Source organism: Vanacampus margaritifer, chromosome 5 (genome assembly GCF_051991255.1).
Source record: "Vanacampus margaritifer isolate UIUO_Vmar chromosome 5, RoL_Vmar_1.0, whole genome shotgun sequence".
In the NCBI taxonomy this organism is placed as follows: Eukaryota; Metazoa; Chordata; class Actinopteri; order Syngnathiformes; family Syngnathidae; genus Vanacampus; species Vanacampus margaritifer.
This window is the reverse complement of record NC_135436.1, coordinates 28,626,384-28,649,122: the sequence shown is the minus strand read 5'-3', so window position 1 is coordinate 28,649,122 and position 22,739 is coordinate 28,626,384. Positions and strand designations below refer to the sequence as shown.

At 36.6% G+C, this 22,739-nt stretch overlaps 2 protein-coding genes across 4 annotated transcripts in view; both read left to right on the top strand.

Moving 5' to 3' along the window:
- The window catches only part of gbe1b (glucan (1,4-alpha-), branching enzyme 1b), an 81,484-nt gene extending 73,727 nt beyond the window's left edge, over positions 1 to 7,757 (top strand). The window contains exons 15-16 of the mRNA XM_077566657.1: positions 539 to 656; positions 6,416 to 7,757. Coding sequence (XP_077422783.1) covers positions 539 to 656; positions 6,416 to 6,478 — 181 coding nt within the window. The 3' untranslated portion in view covers positions 6,479 to 7,757. The remainder of the gene's footprint in view (positions 1 to 538; positions 657 to 6,415) is intronic.
- A 712-nt stretch (positions 7,758 to 8,469) lies between these two features.
- Positions 8,470 to 21,799, top strand: LOC144052055 (high affinity cationic amino acid transporter 1-like). 3 transcript variants are annotated; one of them, XM_077565821.1, is made up of 12 exons: positions 8,470 to 9,534; positions 11,603 to 11,996; positions 13,233 to 13,391; positions 14,545 to 14,716; positions 14,795 to 14,928; positions 16,331 to 16,553; positions 17,200 to 17,339; positions 19,544 to 19,646; positions 19,747 to 19,931; positions 20,170 to 20,321; positions 20,407 to 20,515; positions 21,634 to 21,799. In XM_077565821.1, the coding sequence occupies exons 2-12, from the start codon at positions 11,627 to 11,629 to the stop codon at positions 21,717 to 21,719; spliced, it is 1,833 nt and encodes a 610-aa protein (XP_077421947.1). In that variant the 5' UTR covers positions 8,470 to 9,534; positions 11,603 to 11,626; the 3' UTR covers positions 21,720 to 21,799. The 3 variants fall into 3 exon arrangements, with proteins under 3 accessions (XP_077421947.1, XP_077421949.1, XP_077421948.1); XM_077565823.1 differs by having other exon boundaries at positions 8,470 to 10,000; XM_077565822.1 differs by lacking the exon at positions 8,470 to 9,534 and having other exon boundaries at positions 11,088 to 11,996.
- Positions 21,800 to 22,739: the final 940 nt, after the last annotated feature.

Here is a 22,739-nt window from a genome sequence, read left to right as displayed (position 1 = left end):
GGCTCACGTACGGGGAAAGACGGAGGAGTTTGTTCTTTGCCGCAAAGCTGCCAGGGTTTTCGCTTGAGCCGTTTCGCAGTCGGCACTTTGGCCTTGGAGACGCCTTGTCAGACTGCCAAAGAGAAGTCAGCTTGTTTGGATTTTGGAAGAATCGCATCCGAAGCTCTCTAAGGGCTCGCTTGCGCTCGGCAGTCCGCGTTTTTGGCCCGCTTTACAAGTCCGGTACGTTGGGCTAGTGTGAGAAAAAAAAAAGGAAGGACGAGAAATGATTGACAAAACAAACTAAAAGGCCACGGCGCACTCAGTCAATGACCAATCACAGCTCACCTGTTTTCTGAAGCTGCGCTGTGATTGGTTGTTACCTGAGCAACTGTGATGTCATCCTCAGTCGACAGCAAGTGGCAAAATGGCCGCCCCCTGAGATGGATAAAAACGGCTGGATTTTGCTGCTTAACTCATATTCCACAAATGTAATATTAAACAATTTTTAAAAAATGTTTAAGGTTGGCTTCCACTTTCCTTAACCGACGCCTGCCAGGTACAAAATCAAGCTCGATTCTGACGAGGATTTGTACGGCGGCCACGGCCGGCTGGACCACAACACCGAGTTCTTCACGGAGCCGCAGCCCTTCAACGGACGCGCCCATTCCATGCAGGTACGCCTCACCAATGATAACTTTCCGCAGGAAAAGGAAAAAGACAAGCTATTGATGTTATCCGTTCCCTTTTTTTTTCTTTTCCCCTTTCCCAAAAAGAAAACAAACTATTGAAGTTGCACTTCACAAAAAATAGAACAAACTTGGTGTTGCATTTTCCAAAAATGAAGAAACTACAGTATTGACTTTGCACCTTCCTAAAAAGACTTGATGTTATGATTTCCCAAAAAGAAGGCAAACTATTGTAGTTGCATTTTCCAAAAATGAAAAGAAACTACAATATTGAGTTTGCACCTTTCAAAAAAAATAAAAAATACTGCTGTTATACTTTCCGAAAAAGAAAACAAACTATTGAAGTTGCACTTTACAAAAATAAAACAAACTATTGAAGTTGCACTTCACAAAAAATAGAACTTGGTGTTGCATTTTCCAAAAATGAAAATAAACTACAGTACTGACTTTGCACCTTTCTAAAAAAGACTAACTATTGATGTTATACTTTTCGAAAAAGAAAAACTATTGAAGTTGCACTTCACAAAAAATAGAACAAACTTGGTGTTGCATTTCCCAAAAATGAAGAAACTACAGTATTGACTTTGCACCTTCCTAAAAAGACTTGATGCTACGATTTCCCAAAAAGAAGGCAAACTATTGAAGTTGCACTATACACAAAAATAAAAACTTGGTGTTGCATTTTGCAAAAATGAAAATAAACTATAATATTGAGTTTGCACCTTTCAAAAAAAAAAAAAATACTGCTGTTATACTTTCCGAAAAAGAAAACAAACTATTGAAGTTGCACTTTACACAAAAATAAAAACTTGGTGTTGCATTTTGTAAAAATGAAAATAAACTACAATATTGAGTTTGCACCTTTCAAAAAAAAAAATACTGCTGTTATACTTTCCGAAAAAGAAAACAAACTATTGAAGTTGCACTTTACACAAAAATAGAACAAACTTGGTGTTGCATTTCCCAAAAATGAAGAAACGACAGTACTGACTTTGCACCTTTCTAAAAAGACTAACTATTGATGTTATACTTTCCGAAAAAGAAAACAAACTTTCCGAAAAAGAAAACAAACTATTGAAGTTGCACTTCACAAAAAATAGAACAAACTTGGTGTTGCATTTTCCAAAAATGAAGAAACTACAGTATTGACTTTGCACCTTTCAAAAAAAAAAAATACTGCTGTTATACTTTCCGAAAAAGAAAACAAACTATTGAAGTTGCACTTTACAAAAAATAAAACAAACTATTGAAGTTGCACTTTACACAAATAAAACAAACTATTGAAGTTGCACTTTACAAAAATAAAACAAACTATTGAAGTTGCACTTCACAAAAAATAGAACAAACTTGGTGTTGCATTTCCCAAAAATGAAGAAACTACAGTATTGACTTTGCACCTTCTTAAAAAGACTTGATGTTATGACTTCCAAAAAGAAGGCAAACTATTGAAGTTGCACTTTACACAAAAATAAAAACTTGGTGTTGCATTTTCCAAAAATGAAAAGAAACAATATTGAGTTTGCACCTTTCAAAAAAAATTAAAATACTGCTGTTATACTTTCCGAAAAAGAAGACAAACTGTTGATGTTATCCTTAATGATTAAAAAAAAACAGACTAGTGGTGTTGCACTCAATAAAAAAGAAAACAAACTTGGTGTTACATTTTCCTCAAATGAAAACAAACTGCTGTATTGAGTTTACACCTTCCTGACAAAAAGACACAAATATTGATGTTGCACTTTTCTAAAATTAAAAAAAAAAAATGTTGATGTTGCACTTTCTGAAAACAGGACAACCTACTGATGGTTGTGCGTTCCAAATAAGAAGACACACTATTGGTGGTGCACTTTCCCAAGAAAGAAAAGAAACTTGGTGGTGCACTCCTAAAAAGAAGACAAACTTGATTTGACAGTTTCCTAAAACACAAACTAGTGGCGTTGTTGTTCATTCCTAAGAAGAAGAGAACAATCAATATTTCACATTCCAAGAAGGCAACCTATCGATATTGCACCTTTCTAAGAGGTCTCTCAGGGATAAAACACTTTTTTATTTTTTGTTTTTCCAGCGAGATTCAATGTATAAAAATCAAGTACAAAGAACATCACTCCACTAAGCTAGATTGCACTAACTACACTTTCATCTTTACTGTTCAAGAGCTACTACAGTAATTAGTTTGCATCCCACTGAGAGCCGTTCCTAATATTTTAACCCTGTGATGTTAGCCAAACACGCTAACCAGCGTTGCCGATTCCGCCCTGCGAGCGCTCGCCCGCTACGGCGTCCCTTCATGCAAAATGAAAGCGTTTTAATCTTAAAGAAGAAGGGAGAAAAAAATGCACATTTTTCAATACAACTCTGAATCCTCATTAGAATCCGCTTCCTGCGTTTCCTTACGTAAGAAATGTAAATTATTCAGCGCGTTACCTTTTCATGTGCCGCGTGGCGAAGTACTAAAAGGGTGAACGACTCAAGGCGCTGGTTTTGTTTACATGAACTCGACGCGAACCTTGGCTCGTCGCTAATGCAAGCGTCGGTGCACTTAAGCAGATAACGATGTTGTCGTCGTTGCTGTTTTCTCATCGAGGAGCAACTTTTTCTCCACTTTTCGTGGCCTCTCGTCAGCGAAAGGCCACGAAAAGCCGGCGCGTCTTGTAACCACGTAAGTCGGAGGAGGAAAAAGTGAGGCCGATTAGAAAACAGACGCCGCCGCCTCCTGCTTGGCATCGACTTTGTTGTTCGATGGAAACGTAATCAGACGCCGGCGTCTACAGGGGGCGTGAACGTGCCCACAATGTTTTAGTCACCAGCTGGTGCTTTCAAAGTCGGCACCGACTCCGCAAACCGAGAACGCGCCGCCACTCCTGACTCGGAACCAAAATAATTAGATGGCATCAGCATGTTTGCTGACGGGATTTGTCCATGTCGCGAGCCAAAAGCCGTTACGTTACGCCTCCGTTGCGTATCGCGTAAGGGACGGGAAGTGCGACAGCCTCGTCGACTCCCTAAACAAACACAGTGCAGCTCAACTTCTGGCTGGCAGATGTCACGGCTTGTTGCAGTGTGCTTTCGTCACAAGTTTCAAACGAGATTGCGACAACATAAAGATCAAATCCTCAAACTGATGATTTTTGATGTTGTGCTTTCCTACAAAGAAATATTATAAATTCTTTAAAAGAAGACAAATAATTGATGCTGTTCTGTTTTACTAAAAAGAAGACAAACTGATGTTTAAATGTGGCACTTTTCTAAAAGGAAGACAAATTATCAGTGTTGCATTTTCCTAAAAAGATGACAAACTATTGATGTTGCACTTTCTTAAAAAGAAAATAAACTGTGGAATCTGCGCTTCCCTAAAAAGAAGACAAACTACGTTGATGTGGCACTTTCCTTAAAACCAAAGTTAACTATTAATGTTGCACTTTCCTTAAAAGACGACAAACTATTGACGTTGCACTTTCTTAAAAAGAAAATACACTGTGGAATCTGCATTCTGCACTTCCCTTAAAAGAAGACAAACTATGTTGATGTTACACTTTCTTAAAAACAAGTTTAACTATCAATGTTGATACACTTTTCTAAAAAGATAAACCATTGTTGTTGTGCTTTCTTAAATAAAAAAACAAACTATTGTTGTGATTTACCAAAAAGACAAACTATTGATGTTGCACTTTCCTAAAAAGAAGACAATCTCTTGCTATTTAACTTTTTTTTTTATTACACTGGTCTAAAAAGGCGACAAACTATGGATGTTGCGCTTTCCTAAAGAAATTCAAAAAATAAAAATTTTAACTTCCACAAAAAATATGACAAAATGTTGGTCTTGTCTTGACAAAAAAAAGACAATTGCAAAGTTGTAATTTCCCTAAAATGAAGAATTTACACTTGTCTAAAAAGGCGACAAACTATTGATGTTGTACTTTCCTAAAAAGAAGACAATCTCTTGCTATTTAACTTTTTTTTTATTACACTGGTCTAAAAAGGCGACAAACTATGGATGTTGCGCTTTCCTGAAAAAAATAAAAATTTTAACTTCCACAAAAAATATGACAAAATGTTGGTCTTGTCTTGACAAAAAAAAGACAATTGCAAAGTTGTAATTTCCCTAAAATGAAGAAAAAATAACTATTGATGTTGCACTTTCTTAAAAAGAAAATATTTTAGCTGTTATGTTATGAAACATTTCACTTTTTTTGTATATTATTTTGTTAGTTTTTTTTCTTTTTCATTTTATTTTATATCAGATTAAATGTACAAAAAGCAAATAGGTTTTTTTTTGTTTGCTTTCAATTTTGTCCAAATGTGAACCAAACGATGATGATCTCGCTAACGCTCGTGCTACTTTGCTCACCTACTTGCACTGTTGTTGCTCCCGCGTGAGCGTTTGGTCCACCGGTGGGCGCCAAAGAGACCCCGGCAGTGGCTCTAAAGTGCAGCGCTTGATTGAATTGTTTACGGCCGTGCTCTCGCTCTCGCTCCGGCGACTCTTTGGGGAAATCTAAGGCCGTTTTATGTCTGCCTGACTTTTTTTCTTTCTTTTTCATGAGATGACTAATGGCGCTCGGTGGCTCTTGGCCCGCCAAGCGCGCGCGGAATATCAAACAGATTGATCAAAGAGCTGATTAGTGGCAGACGCCTTGTTCTAAAAATAAATGCATTCGTATGTTGCCGTTGCATACGTACCGTACATCAAAGGGCGTCGCTAGGTTTCATGGACCTAAAACTGCCAAAATTATCAAATAAATAAATAACTGAATAAATAAATAAATGACTAAAAGTGAAGATAAAAAACATCATTCAAAAATTAAATACAAAAAATAAATATAAATGGAAATTTATATATATTTTATATATATATATACATACATTTATTAACTACTTAAAAATAAATACAAAAATAAAAACGAGATTCAGAAAATAAAATACATATAAAAATAGAATTAAATATCAATAAATAAAAACGCTCTGCTCTCAACATTTATTTATTTTACGCTGCAGACGCTCTGTCAGGACGAAGTGTTATTCAAATGAGGGGGCGGTCCTAAGCGTGTCTTGGGTTGGGCTCCGCCGTTGCAAACTGCCTAAGTTGTGGTGACAGCGGACAAGATCTATTGCTGCAGCGCTCCATGCAAGCTGGTGAGACTTCATTGTTCGCCGACCCGCTCACTCGACCCTTGAAAGGCAGTTTGCAACGGCGGAGTCCAAACCAAGACATGCTTAGGACCGCCCCCTCATTTGAATAAAATGTCATCCTGACAGAGCGTCTGCAGCGTGAAATAAATAAATGTGACGGCAAAGTGTTTTTTTTTTTTTTTATTGATTGATATTTAATTATATTTAAATATTTTGCAGTGTTTTTTTTTATTTATTGATTTATATTTAATTATATTTATATATTTATTTTTCATTTATTTCCATATTTGTTTTCACATTAATTTTTATTTTTTGCATCTCGTTTTTTATTTTTACTCTTATTTATTTATGGCTTTATATATTTATTTATTTATTTCATTTTCTTTTTTTTTTCATATTTTTTTTATATCAGTTTTTATTTCCTCTTTTATTCATTTATTTATTTTGTCATTTATTTATTTTTAATTAGGGCAGTTTTGGTCCTCCATAATAGACAGACAGGAGATGCACAGACAATACAAAAAAAGCAATACAATAATGACATGGTCCACTGTTTAACAACTCTCTCACATGTGTCTTTTTTTTCCCCTTTCTTTCTTTTTTTTGACCCCCCCCAGGTGTACATCCCCTGCAGGACCGCCCTTGTGCTGGCCAATGAGGAGATCGATTACTGTTATTAGAGGACACGCACGCACGCACACACTGTGTCTGATTGGTCCATTTAGATGTCAAGCACTGCTCGAGTCCATCCACCACCAGCAACCCAATTGCAGTTATTAGCAGTGTTCTTTGTTTTGTGAAACACAATTGTGGTTGCAGGGAAACAACACGCAACATCAAGGATTATTATTAGCAATAATAATAAGCAGTCAAATCAGTAATGATAGAATTTATTTTGCACTTTTGGATGTTGACGTTTGGTTTGTGTCGGCAACGCTTCTGTACAAGTGAGGGTACCGTTATACTTAATGAGTTGGATTGTTTATAGGTTGTTGCTGTCATGTTAACACTTTGCTAAGCCTTAAAAAAAAAACAACCTTGACACAGTCAGACATCAGCTTGCCAAATAGCGAGCCCGCTACTTTGGTCATAAATCGCCGCAGTAAAATAAAAGGCAAATGTGTCATTTTTACCCAAAACACAATCAAATGTGTTTAGTGTGGATAATTGCTTGTGCTTGGGACTTATTTGGATGAATTTCCTTCAGATTTTGAGGATTTGAATTTTCCCAAAATGGCTGCTTGAAACCAAAATGGCTGACTTCCTGTTCAATTTGGGGGATGGATTCTTGGTTTCAGGGTATCTTTTTGCCCTCGAAATTATCAGATTATTCACACCTTGTCCAGCCCACATATGATTAGCTTTAGCTAGCATTAGCTTCACAATCGAGCATGTCCATCACCTCATTCCGATGAGGGCACATTTGAGCGCCTTCCCTAGTTGCTCAAGGGCGTGAAATTGGCCCTAATGGCTAAAAATAGATTTTCACCAATATACTGTACAAGTCTTAGGCTAAAGAACAAAACTTTTTTTGATTGGCCTTTTCTGATAGACATGTCCGCCACATTTCATGTCAATTGGTGGAACTGCAGTCTGGGCTGTTATTTTTAATTTTTTTATTTGTTTCATAATTTTTCAGTTTTCATTTTTATTTTTTAAAATACTAACTTTAAAAGCAAAAATGTCGGTTTCCATGCACATCACAAAACCAATTTGTAAAGTATTTTCAAAGGTACCCTTCAGGTAAGGTGGCACCGTGTGAGTATTTCCAGCGCATCAAACATTTATGGTGGGGGCATTGTCATGATTAACTTGCTGTAATTTGCACAGAACAAACGGAATTGTGAAATATGAAAGGATTTTTGGATGAGCAACGGCAACACTTTGGACCTTTTTGTCATTGCAAGTGTTGTTTTTGCAGTGTGGAACATTAAAAGGAAAAACGTGCCATCTCGCAAACGTTCATCTCTTTCATGACTACGCAGTTGTAAACGTAATTAACCCCAAAAATCACTTGTGTCACTAAATTTTAGATTCTATTATGGCGGTACTTGAATTTTATTTTCTGAAGTGCTGTTTAGTGCAAAAAGTTTGAGAACCACTGACCTGGTTCACTCAAAAAGACTTTTTTTTTTCTTTCTTTCAAAGCAACTGAGCTCTTTATTGATATTTTTATATGAAAAGACGCATGTGTGTTCTCCCAGCATTCTCCACTGCTGTCAAAGCGACACGTTACGCATACATGCTGTATTCTAAAGAACTCTACCTGAAGATGAAAAAGGGTTTTGATTTATTATCAGCTCCACATATGGCAGCTTTTCATGTGCTAGTAAAAATATATATATATATATTTATTTATTTATTTTGCATACACGTCACACGATCACTGTTTCTCTGATGTGCTAAATATATATATATATATATATATATATATATATATATATATATATATATATATATATATATATATATATATATATATACACATATAGCCTATGTGCAGTTTAAAAAAAAACTTTCAGAGTCAGAGGCTGCGTTTTATGTATTTATTTATTTGTTTTTGCATAATTTCCCACAACATCCAACCGCCTTAGCTATACGGGCAATGTGTAAAACATTTTAACGTTCCTCTCAATTTCAATTTATTGTGCTCAGTGATTCTCAGTCTCGTACGTGGGCGCCACCTAGTGGTCTTAAAAAAATAGTCATAGGCGCGCAAACGTTTTCTTCATGCAGTTAATTTGTTCTGTGCAGTTGTATTTAACTTTTAAACACAATACATTTGCAATGAATCTTTCAAAATAACGTTTTCATATATTCAGTTATATTTTTTATTTAACTTATGTGCAATGTATTTAATTAAATCATTTATTTTAGGTAAACTGGTACAGTATTGTATTTTTTCTATGTTGGGATGCAGTGTTCATTTGCAAACTATGCATAATATTATGGTAGCTTATGGTAATATTAAATGCACCTTTTTAGGCGTAAATACTTGGTACTTTGAAGTTAACAAATATTAATATTAACCGCTGATTAAGGATCAATTCCTTGCCATTATCGCCATCTATTGGTAGAAGGCAGCAAGTACAGTCTTTGACGTTTGTGTCTAGATTTTATTTAATATTTTGTCTGGTTATAAACGTAAGCAAAAGATGAGGGAATATTATCACTTAAAAAAAATACAGCACACGACCTAATTATTTTTTGGTCTTTTTCTTTTTGTAGCCTTGTGTATTGATAGCACACATTTTGACATTGGCAAAAATTAGCAAAATTCATTAAAATCACTTGAAATGAATTAGTCGGGACTTTGAATGTCAGTACATTACTTGTGATTGGATAGCCGGAGTCGCCCCTACCAATATGGCCGCCATGTAGGCACTGCGGTTAGTGTTCCAGTGTCCGCCTTCACATTTTCGCTCTACATTATTTCTATTTCCGCATTAGCTAAAACGTCTTGATATATTAAATCAATACACCTATTAATATATTTATTGTAATGACGCGAATTGTTTTTACACGTAGTCCCACGCTGTTTCTAATACACACCCTACGAATGGTTTGGCAAAAAGACGAAAGTGCCGCTACTTAACAACACACGGTTTTACCCCAACGTCAGCATGACGGCTAAGCGCGATCCTAGTCACTTTGAAACGACTGACGTCAACTATCATACGCATTTAAGTAAGGAGAGGAAAGGCAAATGGGGCGATGTCAAAACGTGAAATAAGCAGTAAGTTACTATTTCCGTTCTTGTTGAAGCTGTACTGGAAGTAGCCACTGGTAAAGTAGCCCCTGCAGGTTGGCTCTCCTCCTCAGGGTGGCGCCAAAACAACGCTTTTTCTCAGCCAAATTAAGACAAAAAGCTTTTTGAGTTTATCTAATGTAAAACGTAAGGTAAAACGTTAATAATAATAAAAATGAAATCAACAATGATGATTATATGGAAAGAACTGTTAGTGCTTTGGTTCCTGGTATTGAAAGAAAGATGTGACAGCTACTTGACTAGTGGGATGCACTATAAGGTTGTAGGAGGATTTTGAAATTGAAAAGTTAAAACCTCTTTAAGAATCTTCATCTTTATGGTCATGAGTCACAAAATGAATCATCTGCATTTCACGCATCACAGCAATAAAAGCCAGTGGTGGGAAGTGGCGACATACAAATACTTTGTTCCTGTGCTTAAGTAGATTTTTCAGGTATCTATACTTACACACCTACTATTTTTAAGATTATGTTTTACTTCCTACATTTGAAAACATTTGTACTATCTATGTCTTTCTTATTCAATCTGTGCAGATGGTCTCACAGAGTTAAAAAAAAAAAAGATGTAGAAGTCAGTCATTGTTGAGATTTTGATTCAAGATCTTGGGTCTTATTAGTGAGAAGGCCCTTTTTAAAAGCACAACAAGCAACGCAGCCAAATGTTAAAAAAAAAAAAAAAAAAAAAGGTAACTTGGACCCACAGAATTGACCCTGGCACACATAACCTATTTGTTGCAATGGAAAAACTGCGACCAACTGGGGCTAAAGCCAAACTGAATTGCCATCGCTTATTTAGCTTTTTTGTTTTGTTTCGTTGGTCTGTTCACAGCATTAGCTAAGCTATAGTTTTAAAGCTAGCTGGACAATAATGTTTTGTTTCCAGAGGTAGCAAATCCAGGTCCATAAAGTAAAAAAACCTGCCACGGTTTGGCTTTAGCCACTTGTGCTAGCTAGCTAGCTCCCTAGCAGGTAACTGAGCACCCGGATAGCTAGCTAGGGAGCTAGCCGGCTAGCACCTGGGGCTAAAGCCAAATGTGAATTGTCATTTGCTTATTTATTTTATTTTTGCAGTCAGTTCACAGCATTAGCTAAGCTATGGTTTTCAAGCTAGCTGGACAATAATGTTTTGTTTCCAGAGGTAGCAAATCCAGGTCCAGAAAGTAAAAAACCTGCCACAGTTTGGCTTTAGCCACTTGTACTAGCTAGCTAGCTCCCTAGCAGGTAACCGAGCACCCGGATAGCTAGCTAGGGAACTAGGTAGCTAGCACCTAGGGCTAAAGCCAAATGTGGATTGTCATTTGCTTATTTAGCTTTTTTTGGGGTCACTTCACAGCATTAGCTAAGCTATAGTTTTCAAGCTAGCTGGACAATAATGTTTTGTTTCCAGAGGTAGCAAATCCAGGTCCAGAAAGTAAAAAACCTGCCACAGTTTGGCTTTAGCCACTTGTACTAGCTAGCTAGCTCCCTAGCAGGTAACCGAGCACCCGGATAGCTAGCTAGGGAGCTAGGTAGCTAGCACCTGGGGCGAAAGCCAAATGTGGATTGTCATTTGCTTATTTAGCTTTTTTTGGGGTCACTTCACAGCATTAGCTAAGCTATAGTTTTCAAGCTAGCTGGACAATAATGTTTTGTTTCCAGAGGTGGCAAATCCAGGTCCAGAAAGTAAAAAACCTGCCACAGTTTGGCTTTAGCCACTTGTACTAGCTAGCTAGCTCCCTAGCAGGTAACCGAGCACCCGGATAGCTAGCTAGGGAGCTAGGTAGCTAGCACCTAGGGCTAAAGCCAAATGTGGATTGTCATTTGCTTATTTAGCTTTTTTTGGGGTCACTTCACAGCATTAGCTAAGCTATAGTTTTCAAGCTAGCTGGACAATAATGTTTTGTTTCCAGAGGTGGCAAATCCAGGTCCAGAAAGTAAAAAACCTGCCACAGCTTGGCTTTAGGTTTTTACTTTTTGGACCTGGATTTGCCACCTCTGTTTTTGTCCCTGTGTGATCCTGAAAACGTCGGCACAAATCTGTCTTGTTTTGCCAACAGGCGACATCCCGCCTCTCAGGTGTGATGATTCCGGAAGGCCTGAAGCGCTTGGGGAGGCAGCTGGTGCGCATCAAAGTGGTGGACGCCACCATCAACGACAGCCGCCTGTCGCGCTGCCTCAACACGTTCGACCTGGTGGCGCTGGGCGTGGGGAGCACGCTGGGCGCCGGCGTCTACGTGGTGGCCGGCAACGTGGCCAAAGAGAGTTCGGGACCGGCCATCATCCTGTCTTTCCTCATCGCGGCGGTGGCGTCCATCCTGGCCGGCCTGTGCTATGCCGAGTTTGGCGCCTGCGTGCACAAAACGGGCTCGGCGTACCTTTACAGTTACGTGACGGCCGGCGAGTTGCTGGCCTTCATCACCGGATGGAACTTGCTCATGTCGTACGCCATTGGTGAGACTTTAGAGATTCGTCAGGTTGGATAATGGGGAGTGATAGACCGATGTTTTTTTCAAGGCCGATACCGATTATTAGTAGTCTAGGAGACCGATAACCGATATTTTAAGCCTATATTCAGTAACAGAGAAAATATTAGCATCAAATTTAAAATTTATTTTTAAGTATATGAAGAATTGAAAGCGTTGTTTAAATTTTATAACACAATTTTCAAAGAGCTTCCTTATTTCTATTTACATACCAATTATTAGTTGACGATAACCGATATTTCAAGCCAATATTCATTTGCAGTAAAATATAAACTATTAGCATCAAAATAGTTTAAAAAAAAACAGCCTTTCTTTTAATTTTTAGTATATGAAGAATTGACAGCGTTGATTAAATGTTATAACGAAAATTTCAAGGAGCTTCCTTTTTTCTATTTATATACTGATTATTAGTAGTCAAGGAGACCGATAACTGATATTTCAAGCCGATATTCATTTGCCATAAAAGAAAATATTAGCGTCAACATAAAAAATACAACTTTTTCTTTTAATTTTAAATATTACATTTAAAGTGGAAATTTAAATTAATCCCTAAATGAAAAGTTCCCTGTATCCAACTGAGTAACAAATGCATGCGAATGTAGCTAATTTGTTTTTTTTTGTCCGGGTTTGTAAATGGTTTCAAACGATTCGCAGACAGTGAAAAATTGTCTTAATATGTTCAAAATGTCTTTGCGACAAGTACGATCTCTCTGTGAACATCTGATCAAAACCCGAAATCGGCTATGTTCGCAAGCATTCACCGCTCAGTGAGATACCAATTTTATCGGCCTTCAGATTCGTAAAAAGGCCGATATTTGTCAAAATACCAAATATTGGCACCAATAATCAGCCCGGCCGACAATTGGTCCATCCCTAATAATGGCCATTTAGTGTGATTTTGTAATATCAAATCTCACTATCTTTGGAGGAGGCAAGTTTATCCTAGTTAAAAAAAAAAAAATTTTAATCAATTTGGTTCGGGATGTGGCCATGACTGCCAAGAGATGAAATTTGGTATCCATCTACTAAACAATTTTATGAAATTCAGGGCCCGAATTTTGGTCCTATCGAAACACACAAAAAGGCCAAATTGGTGATGCCAAACTACCAATAATTTGTCTTTGCCATTGTGGACGAGCATGATGATGACATTTGATGAGTCGGCGTAAGAGATCACATCCTGAAGTTCTCGTTTTGTCCGCAGGCACTTCCAGCGTGGCCAAAACGTGGAGCGCCACCTTCGACACGCTCATCGGAGGCCGAATGGAAAGGTGGAGCAAAACCAACATGCCCATGAACTCGCCTGGCGTCCTGTCCGAATACCCCGACATCTTTTCCGTCTGCCTCATCGTGATTTTGACAGGTCAGAACGTCTCCGTTGGAAAGAAAGGATTACGTTAGCCAAAAGGGATTAGGCAGTCATTTGGAATCTTTTGGGGGGAAAAAACAAGACTTCAGTTGCCTTGACTCAACCATTCCGGCTTGCAAAAAAAAAAAAAAAAGGAACTACTTTTATTATTATTATTATTATATTAAGTTAAAATTATGCTTTTATGCTAACGTATGACAAGTATTGAAAAATAGCTCAGATTGATTGTGGCTTGATTGTGATGCGTGTTCAGTGGAGGTTGGATTTTAGAATGTACTCTAAAAATGGCGACCAAATTAAATTAATAGCTCTTTATCACCTTATTGTTTAGAAGTGTTTTTTTAATTTAAAAATATGTTGGCACTTTTTAAATGTAGGAAACAGCTCTAGATTTATGTTATTGTGACTTTTTGTCAAATACAACTTTATCTCTAAAAATATTGTAATTTTGATTATTATAATTTTATTTTTTCTTGAAAAAAATGCTGCTTTTTTCTTGAAACATGGCTTTTTTCTTATTAAAAAATTATTTGTTTTTCTTGAAAAAAAAAAAATCTTTAAGAAAATGACATTTTTCTGAGGATTTTTTAAAAACTCATTTGCTCCCCAAAAATGTTTTAAGTGTCCCAAAGACGTATTTATACATTTTTTGTTTTTTTTTAATGCTAGAGCATACAGCAGGCTTTGATGCAGCCTCTCAACTGCTCAGAACGGTTGAAGCAATGGTAGTTATTACAAAAACCACCAGCAGGTGGCAGCAGAGTATAAGAGACCAACCAGGGCCATGTTGAAAAAAACCCCTCTTTTTTACTCACATTTCTAAATAGATTTGCGAATAAGGATGAAACTTAGCTAAATTTTTATGCTATAGATAGAAATATACTTTTTTTTCCTGATAAAAAGAAGAGGCTCTAATCTTTCATTTGGTAGGTTCCATCTTTGTATAGCAACAGAATATTCTGTGGGCCTCAAAATCCAGTAAAACAGCCGGGAGCGAATGGGGTTGCTTCAGTGAAAATGGCTGCCAGTGAATAAGTTAATCAAAATGTATTTGTAAAATATTGACTTTTTTTTCCCCTCCAAAAATGTGTTGTTGTTTTCACCTCAAATGGATCATTAGTTGTGCACATTTGGAACGTTTTTGCAGGCGTGCTGGGCTTTGGCGTGAAGGAATCGGCGCTGGTGGGCAAAGTGTTCACCAGCGTCAACATGGTGGTTCTCCTGTCCGTGATGGTGGGCGGGATGATCAAGGGAGACGTGAGAAACTGGAACGTGAACCCCGACGACATTCTCAACGCCGCCAACGCGTCCTCGCCCAAGTGAGCAGCGGAAAAAAAACACTCGATGGTCCCCAAATGCAATCCGATGGCTTTCTCAGTCTTTGTGTGCTCCTTCAGCGCGACGCATCATTCGTCTTTGAAGGAAAGTTTGGGTTCGGGGGGCTTCATGCCTTTCGGCTGGACGGGGGTCTTCTCTGGGGCCGCCACCTGCTTCTACGCCTTCATTGGCTTTGAATGCATCGCCACGACAGGTGGGTGCCGTCAGGAAATCTGACATTTTGTGCAACTTCCCCTTTTTTTCGATTGCTGATTATGAAAACAGACAAAAAAAAAAAGGAGAATCAAACTTTTTTTTTCTCTCTCCTTGTGAAGAGATCACAAAATCTTGATGTTAAAATACAAACAAAAAAATGGCAGTGTATAAGATATAAAAGTCTCTGTGTAAATTATTATTAGTAACTGCAATATTGCTTTTATCAAATGGTGTGTTTTTAAAAGAAATTTTGAAAGAAAATTTAAAAAGAAATTAATCTTGCAAGAAGTACATTTTATAAGGGGGGAATCATTAGTTTATTTTTTTTTTTTTTTAAATTGCAATATTTTTTATGAGAAAAAGGAAAAAGTTGAATATTTCAAGACAACAATTTGAGAGAACAAGCCATCATTTTTGCAAGAATAAAGTTTTGTATTATTAAAGGGGAAAAAAAGGTTTTGGAGAAAAAGTTGTAACATAATTTATTTTTTAAGAATTAAGAAAAATAAATTGAATTATATTCTTAAAACACTTTTTTTTTTTTACACACTGAAAATTGAAGAAGAAAAAAGAGGACAGGAAAAAAATTTGTAATTTTACAGAACCACAAAAAAATATTTTATAAGAAAAATGTAATAATACTTGACTCATTGAGACATTTTCAGCAGTGAAAAGTTAATTTTTTTTAAATTGCAATATTTTTTATGAGAAAAAGGAAAAAGTTGAATATTTCAAGACAATTTGAGAGAACAAGCCATCATTTTTGCAAGAATAAAGTTTTGTATTATTAAAGGGGAAAAAAAGGTTTTGGAGAAAAAGTTGTAACATAATTAATTTTTTAAGAATTAAGAAAAATAAATTAAATTATATTCTTAAAACACTTTTTTTTTTTTACACACTGAAAATTGAAGAAGAAAAAAGAGGACAGGAAAAAAAGTTGTAATTTTACAGAACCACAAAAAATATTTTATAAGAAAAATGTAATAAAATTAACTCATTGAGACATTTTCAGCAGTGAAAAGTTAATATTTTGTCCAAAATTAATTTGATAACTTCATTGTTTTCCATATAGAATTAACACTTTTTCAAACTTATTTTTCAACCAGTTCTGAGGTAGCGACCAATCATGGCTCACCTGTTTTCTGGATTTGGTCAGCAAACTGAGCCGTGATTGGTCGTTACCTCAGCACAGGTGATGTCATATTCAGGCGACAGCAAGTGGAAAAAATAGTTTTTAAAAATATTAATTGTACATTTATTTACAATTATTATAACACATTAATTAGTTACAGAAAACACCTGACAGCCACAACCAGGAAAGTGTTTGCGGAGCGATACTGCCACCTAGTGGCGTTTTCTCGCAATCGCTGACATCCATCTCCAATCTTGGCGCCGTGCAGGCGAGGAGGTGAAGAACCCGCAGAAAGCCATCCCCGTCGGGATCATCAGCTCGCTGGGGGTGTGCCTGGTGATGTACGTGGGCGTGTCCACCGCCCTCACCGTCTTGATGCCGTACTACCTGCTGGACCGGCTCAACCCGCTGCCGGTGGCCTTCACGCACGTGGGCTGGCTGACCGCCACCAACGCCGTGGCCGCCGGCTCTCTCTGCGCGCTCTCCACAAGGTCAATGGACACAATACATCATTTTTAATAAATACATTTTTAAAAATGTCATATTACATTCCGTTTGTCAGCGAAAAAGTAATGTTAAAAAAAAAAAAAAATGCTGGAATGTTCCAGAAGTATTTTTCTAAAAAACAGTCAATTTTTTATGAGGGAAAAAAAATAAGAAAAAAAGTATTTCAGATTCACTTTTATTTCTGTGATTGTGTTGTAATGCTACATAAAATATTTATTTACAGGAAAATGGCATGTCTAAGGTAAAGCTGTCAAATTTAATCAATTAATCGATTATCAAATTAATCTACAGCTACTTTAACTCATTCACTGCCATTGACGGCTTTAGATGTAAAAAAAAAAATTCAAGAGTATGAAAACCTAGAAAAAAGTTTTTATTGTACATTAAGAACAGATATAAAATTTGTGATTAATCGTGAGTTAACTATTGAAGTCATGTGATTAATTACAATTAAAAAATGTAATCGCCTGACGCTCTCATTTTTAATAATCTTTTTTTTTTTTTAAATAATCTCTTTTCAAAAAAGAAACGATTATTAAAAATGAGGTCATCAGGCGATTTAAAAGTTTGAATCCCCAAAAAATAAATAAATCCCAAAGCAAATATTGACCTGCTGGCGTGTGTGTGCAGTTTACTGGGCGCCATGTTCCCCATGCCCAGAGTCATTTGGGCCATGGCAGAAGATGGGCTGCTCTTCAAATGTTTGAGCAGAATCAACAATCGCACCAAAACGCCCCTCATCGCAACCATCGTGTCGGGCGTTGTAGCGGGTGAGTCCGAAAACGCGACATTCGCAACTTTTGCATCGGCGCAGCTGGGAAAACTTTCAAATTGACTTTTTTTTAGGACTTGGACTTACTCAGCTAAAACTAACGAAGGCTTGACTTGGTTGTTGTTTTTTTGCCACAGTAAGTCGTTACTCGGTTCAAACTTGACTTATTCGCTTGAAATTTGAAGGTTCAAACTTGACTTACTTGAAGTTTGAAGGTACAAACTTGACTTATTATCTTGAAATTTGAAGGTTTAAAATTATTCGCTTGAAATTTGAAGGTTTAAAATTATTCGCTTGAAATTTGAAAGTTCAAACTTGACTTACTTAAAATTTGAAGGTTCAAACTTGACTTACTTAAAATTTGAAGGTTTAAAATGATTCGCTTGAAATTTGAAGGTTTAAAATTACTGGCTTGAAATTTGAAGGTTCAAACTTGACTTACTTAAAATTTGAAGGTTCAAACTTACTCGCTGGAAATTTGAAGGTTTAAAATTATTTGCTTGAAATTTGAAGGTTCAAACTTGACTTACTTGAAATTTGAAGGTTCAAACTTGACTTACTTAAAATTTGAAGGTTCAAACTTGACTTACTTAAAATTTGAAGGTTCAAACTTACTTGCTTAAAATTTGAAGGTTTAAAATTACTGGCTTGAAATTTGAAGGTTCAAACTTGACTTACTTAAAATTTGAAGGTTCAAACTTACTCGCTTGAAATTTGAAGGTTCAAACTTGACTTACTTGAAATTTGAAGGTTCAAACTTGACTTACTTGAAATTTGAAGGTTCAAACTTGACTTACTTAAAATTTGAAGGTTCAAACTTGACTTACTTAAAATTTGAAGGTTCAAACTTGACTTACTTAACATTTGAAGGTTTAAAATGATTCGCTTGAAATTTGAAGGTTTAAAATTACTGGCTTGAAATTTGAAGGTTCAAACTTGACTTACTTAAAATTTGAAGGTTCAAACTTACTCGCTTGAAATTTGAAGGTTTAAAATTACTCGCTTGAAATTTGAAGGTTTAAAATTATTCGCTTGAAATTTGAAGGTTCAAACTTGACTTACTTGAAATTTGAAGGTTCAAACTTGACTTACTTGAAATTTGAAGGTTCAAACTTGACTTACTTGAAATTTGAAGGTTCAAACTTGACTTACTTGAAATTTGAAGGTTCAAACTTGACTTGCTTAAAATTTGAAGGTTCAAACTTGACTTACTTAAAATTTGAAGGTTCAAACTTGACTTACTTGAAATTTGAAGGTTTAAAATTACTGGCTTGAAATTTGAAGGTTCAAACTTGACTTACTTAAAATTTGAAGGTTCAAACTTACTCGCTGGAAATTTGAAGGTTTAAAATTATTTGCTTGAAATTTGAAGGTTCAAACTTGACTTACTTGAAATTTGAAGGTTCAAACTTGACTTACTTAAAATTTGAAGGTTCAAACTTGACTTACTTAAAATTTGAAGGTTCAAACTTACTTGCTTGAAATTTGAAGGTTTAAAATTACTGGCTTGAAATTTGAAGGTTCAAACTTGACTTACTTAAAATTTGAAGGTTCAAACTTACTCGCTTGAAATTTGAAGGTTCAAACTTGACTTACTTAAAATTTGAAGGTTCAAACTTGACTTACTTGAAATTTGAAGGTTCAAACTTGACTTACTTAAAATTTGAAGGTTCAAACTTGACTTACTTAAAATTTGAAGGTTCAAACTTGACTTACTTAAAATTTGAAGGTTCAAACTTGACTTACTTAACATTTGAAGGTTTAAAATGATTCGCTTGAAATTTGAAGGTTTAAAATTACTGGCTTGAAATTTGAAGGTTCAAACTTGACTTACTTAAAATTTGAAGGTTCAAACTTACTCGCTTGAAATTTGAAGGTTTAAAATTACTCGCTTGAAATTTGAAGGTTTAAAATTATTCGCTTGAAATTTGAAGGTTCAAACTTGACTTACTTGAAATTTGAAGGTTCAAACTTGACTTACTTGAAATTTGAAGGTTCAAACTTGACTTGCTTAAAATTTGAAGGTTCAAACTTGACTTACTTAAAATTTGAAGGTTCAAACTTGACTTACTTGAAATTTGAAGGTTCAAACTTGACTTACTTAAAATTTGAAGGTTCAAACTTACTGGCTTGAAATGTGAAGGTTGAAACTTGCCTTGGTGTCACCTGACATGTTGTTTGTTGTTTGTTGTGCCGGTGCAGCCGTGATGGCGGTGCTGTTCGACCTGCGTGATCTGGTGGACCTCATGTCCATCGGCGCTCTGCTGGCTTACACGCTGGTCGCCGCGTGCGTGCTGTTGCTCAGGTACGTCGGACCCCGGGTTACGGCTCGGGGATCCCATTTTGAGAACTGTTGGTCCAATCAAGTCCAACGTCAGGTCTAAAATGATGTATGGTGTCAAAAGGTACAAGCCTGACAAGAGCGCCACCTGCGGGACGGCCACTGAGGAGGTGGAAATGGTCACTGAGGGCGACGTGGACATCCGGAGAAAAGATCTCCGCGCCATCATCAGGTGGCTCGTCTTCCATCCCGACAAAGAGCCCACTCCTCGCTCCGGCTTCGCCGTCATCATTTGCACCTGCGTGCTCGGTAAGAAGCAAATTGGCCTCATGAAGGTGGGATTTGTTTCTGGGCAAAAAAGGGAGGAAAATAAAAATCACAATAACATGCTTCCAGCATTCCCACAGTTAGTTTGTGTGTAAAATAAAATAAAAAAAATAGGCTTGTGCTTTTTGTTACTGAGCTTTTTTTCAATGAAAGAAAATGTTGGTTCTCACCAGATGTTGTGGCACGAAATAGTTTCTGCAATTGTGTCTTTGTCCGGCAGTGGTTTTGGCGTTCCTCTTCAGCGCCGTGGCCGTCGTGGGCAAGCAAGCGGCGTGGTGTCCTTACCTCCTGGGCGCCATCTTCATGGTGTGTTTGGGCGTCACCGCTGTGGTGTGGCGACAACCGCAAAACAAGGCCAAGCCCTCCTTCCAAGTGATCATTTCTTCACTTCCCTTTTCAAATTTACGGAGAGCGTTCCGGCCGTCACGTCAATGAACGTGCTGCTGTCTACCTGCAGGTCCCTCTGGTGCCGTTGCTGCCGCTGGTCAGCATGCTGATCAACACCTACCTGATGACGCAGCTCCTCAAAGGACCTTGGATGCACTACACCACCTGCATGGCTATAGGTGCTTATTGTTATGACACATGGTTTCAAGTGCTTATTGTTATGACACATGGCTTTAAGTGCTTATTGGTGTGGCAAATGGCTTGAAGTGCTAATTGTTATGACAAATGAATATTAAGTGCTTATTTTTATGACACATGGCTTCAAGTGCTTATTGTTATGACACATGGCTTCAAGTGCTTATTGTTATGACACATGGCTTTAAGTGCTAATTGTTATGACAAATGAATATAAGTGCTTATTGTTATGACACATGGCTTCAAGTGCTTATTGTTATGACACATGGATACAAGTGCTTATTGTTATGACACATGGCTTCAAGTGCTTATTGGTGTGACAAATGGCTTTAAGTGTTTATTGCTATGACAAATGGTTGTAGGTGGTGTTTGTTATGGCATATGGCTTGAAGTGCTTATTGTTATGACAAATGGCTTTAAGCGCTTATTGTTATGGCAAATAGTTGTAGGTGGTTATTGTAATAGAACATTGCTTTAAGTGCTTATTGTTATGACAATGGCTTTAAGCGCTTATTGTTATGGCAAATAGTTGTAGGTGGTTATTGTAATAGAACATTGCTTTAAGTGCTTATTGTTATGACAAATGGCTATAAGTGCTTATTGTTATGACATATGTATTTAAATGCTTATTGTTATGACAAATGCTTGTAGGTGTTTATTTTTATGGCACATGACTTGAAGTGCTTATTGTTATGACAAATGGCTTTCAGTAATTATTTTTATGACAAATGCTATAAGCACTTATTGTTATGACATATGGCTTTAAGTGCTTATAGTTATGACAAATGCTTGTAGGTGATTATTTTTAGGGAACTTGGCTTGCAGTGCCTATTGTTATGACAAATGGCTATAAGTGCTTGTTATAGGTTTATTGTTGACACTTGGATATATGTTCTTATTGTTATGACACCTGCCATATATTGAATTGAGGAGAGGAGCTGACTTTCTTGAAATATATGCTTTGTCGCCTTCTGGCAAAATCTTTTAGGCAATTACAAATCTGCAGATCTTAAATGCAGATTTCCATTTTCTTTTTCAACATTTTAGATTTTTGGGAGAATTTCCTGTCTGTCCAAAGTCTTGTAACTGCTCTCATTTGCAGGTTTTCTCATCTACTTCTGCTACGGCGTTCGTAACAGCGCACTGGCGGAGTGGAACAATGCGTACGACCGAGGAGACGGGCTGTGATTTCATAAAAAGACTCCCACTAACACGGCAAACGAGCAGCAGAAGGCAGCTGACAAACTTTTTGAAGACAGCAGTCACAAAACACTTTTTTTTTTTAATCACACCATCTGTTGTGCTTATTTACTCTTACATAATAGCCCATGTTTATCTTTTAAATTATTTAACTGATTTCTACTCTAATTGGCCGGGCGCAGTACATGAGCAGAGGAAGATGATATTTTTTCACTTAGGAATGTTTTTTTTATTTTCACAATTTGTCAGTAATTCAGGTTGAATGAAAACATTCCATTATTTGTGAGTGCATACATGAAGGTGTACAATTTGATTCCTTTGGCCTTGGCGGAGGTCTGCCAGTAGCAGCCATTGTTACTATATGTTTTCATTTTTATAATCAGAAATGCTTCTTATTTACTTCTTTTTTTTTATCATCCAATTTTGTATTGTACACTTTATTATTTATTTTTTTTTTTTTTTTTTTTTACTTTTGTACAATTAAATCTAAGTTACATGACCCTAAGAGGATAAGTGGTTTGGTTTATTGATGGATGGATTTTGTATTTGATTTTGAACTATCCCAAGTTCACAAATTGGGTGCATTTTACATTTCATTCATCATGAAATTTAAACCGCTTCACAACATTGAAACATGGATTTCAGACAATTGGCTGAGTTGACGTGTGTCAAAGTCACATGTTGCTAGGCAGACTTTGTTAGGCAGGATGCTCCTTTGGAAAAAAAAAGAAGGTTTCTTTTGTTTTTACCTCTGATTTTCAACCTTGAATAAGTTTCATTCGTATCAGTTTGCTTGTGTACTTTCTATTTATATTCAGTGTTCTTAATGCATGTATTTAATACAAGTACGTAAAAGCAAAGCTGCATTTTCACACTCTAATATAACCAAATAAAGCTCCTAAAAATGAATTAACATAGCAAATTTTAGCAATTTAATAACTTTTATTCTGACGTGCAGGAAATACAGTAGTGGCTGCTGAAGTTCCATATATGAGCACCAGGGGGCTC

Coding starts and splice junctions, on each gene's coding strand:
- LOC144052055 (XM_077565821.1), top strand. CDS start 11,627: ATGATTCCGGAAGGCCTGAAGCGCTTGGGGAGGCAGCTGGTGCGCATC. Junction 11,997..13,232: donor GCTCATGTCGTACGCCATTG/GTGAGACTTTAG, acceptor TTTTGTCCGCAG/GCACTTCCAGCGTGGCCAAA. Junction 14,717..14,794: donor GCCAACGCGTCCTCGCCCAA/GTGAGCAGCGGA, acceptor GTGCTCCTTCAG/CGCGACGCATCATTCGTCTT.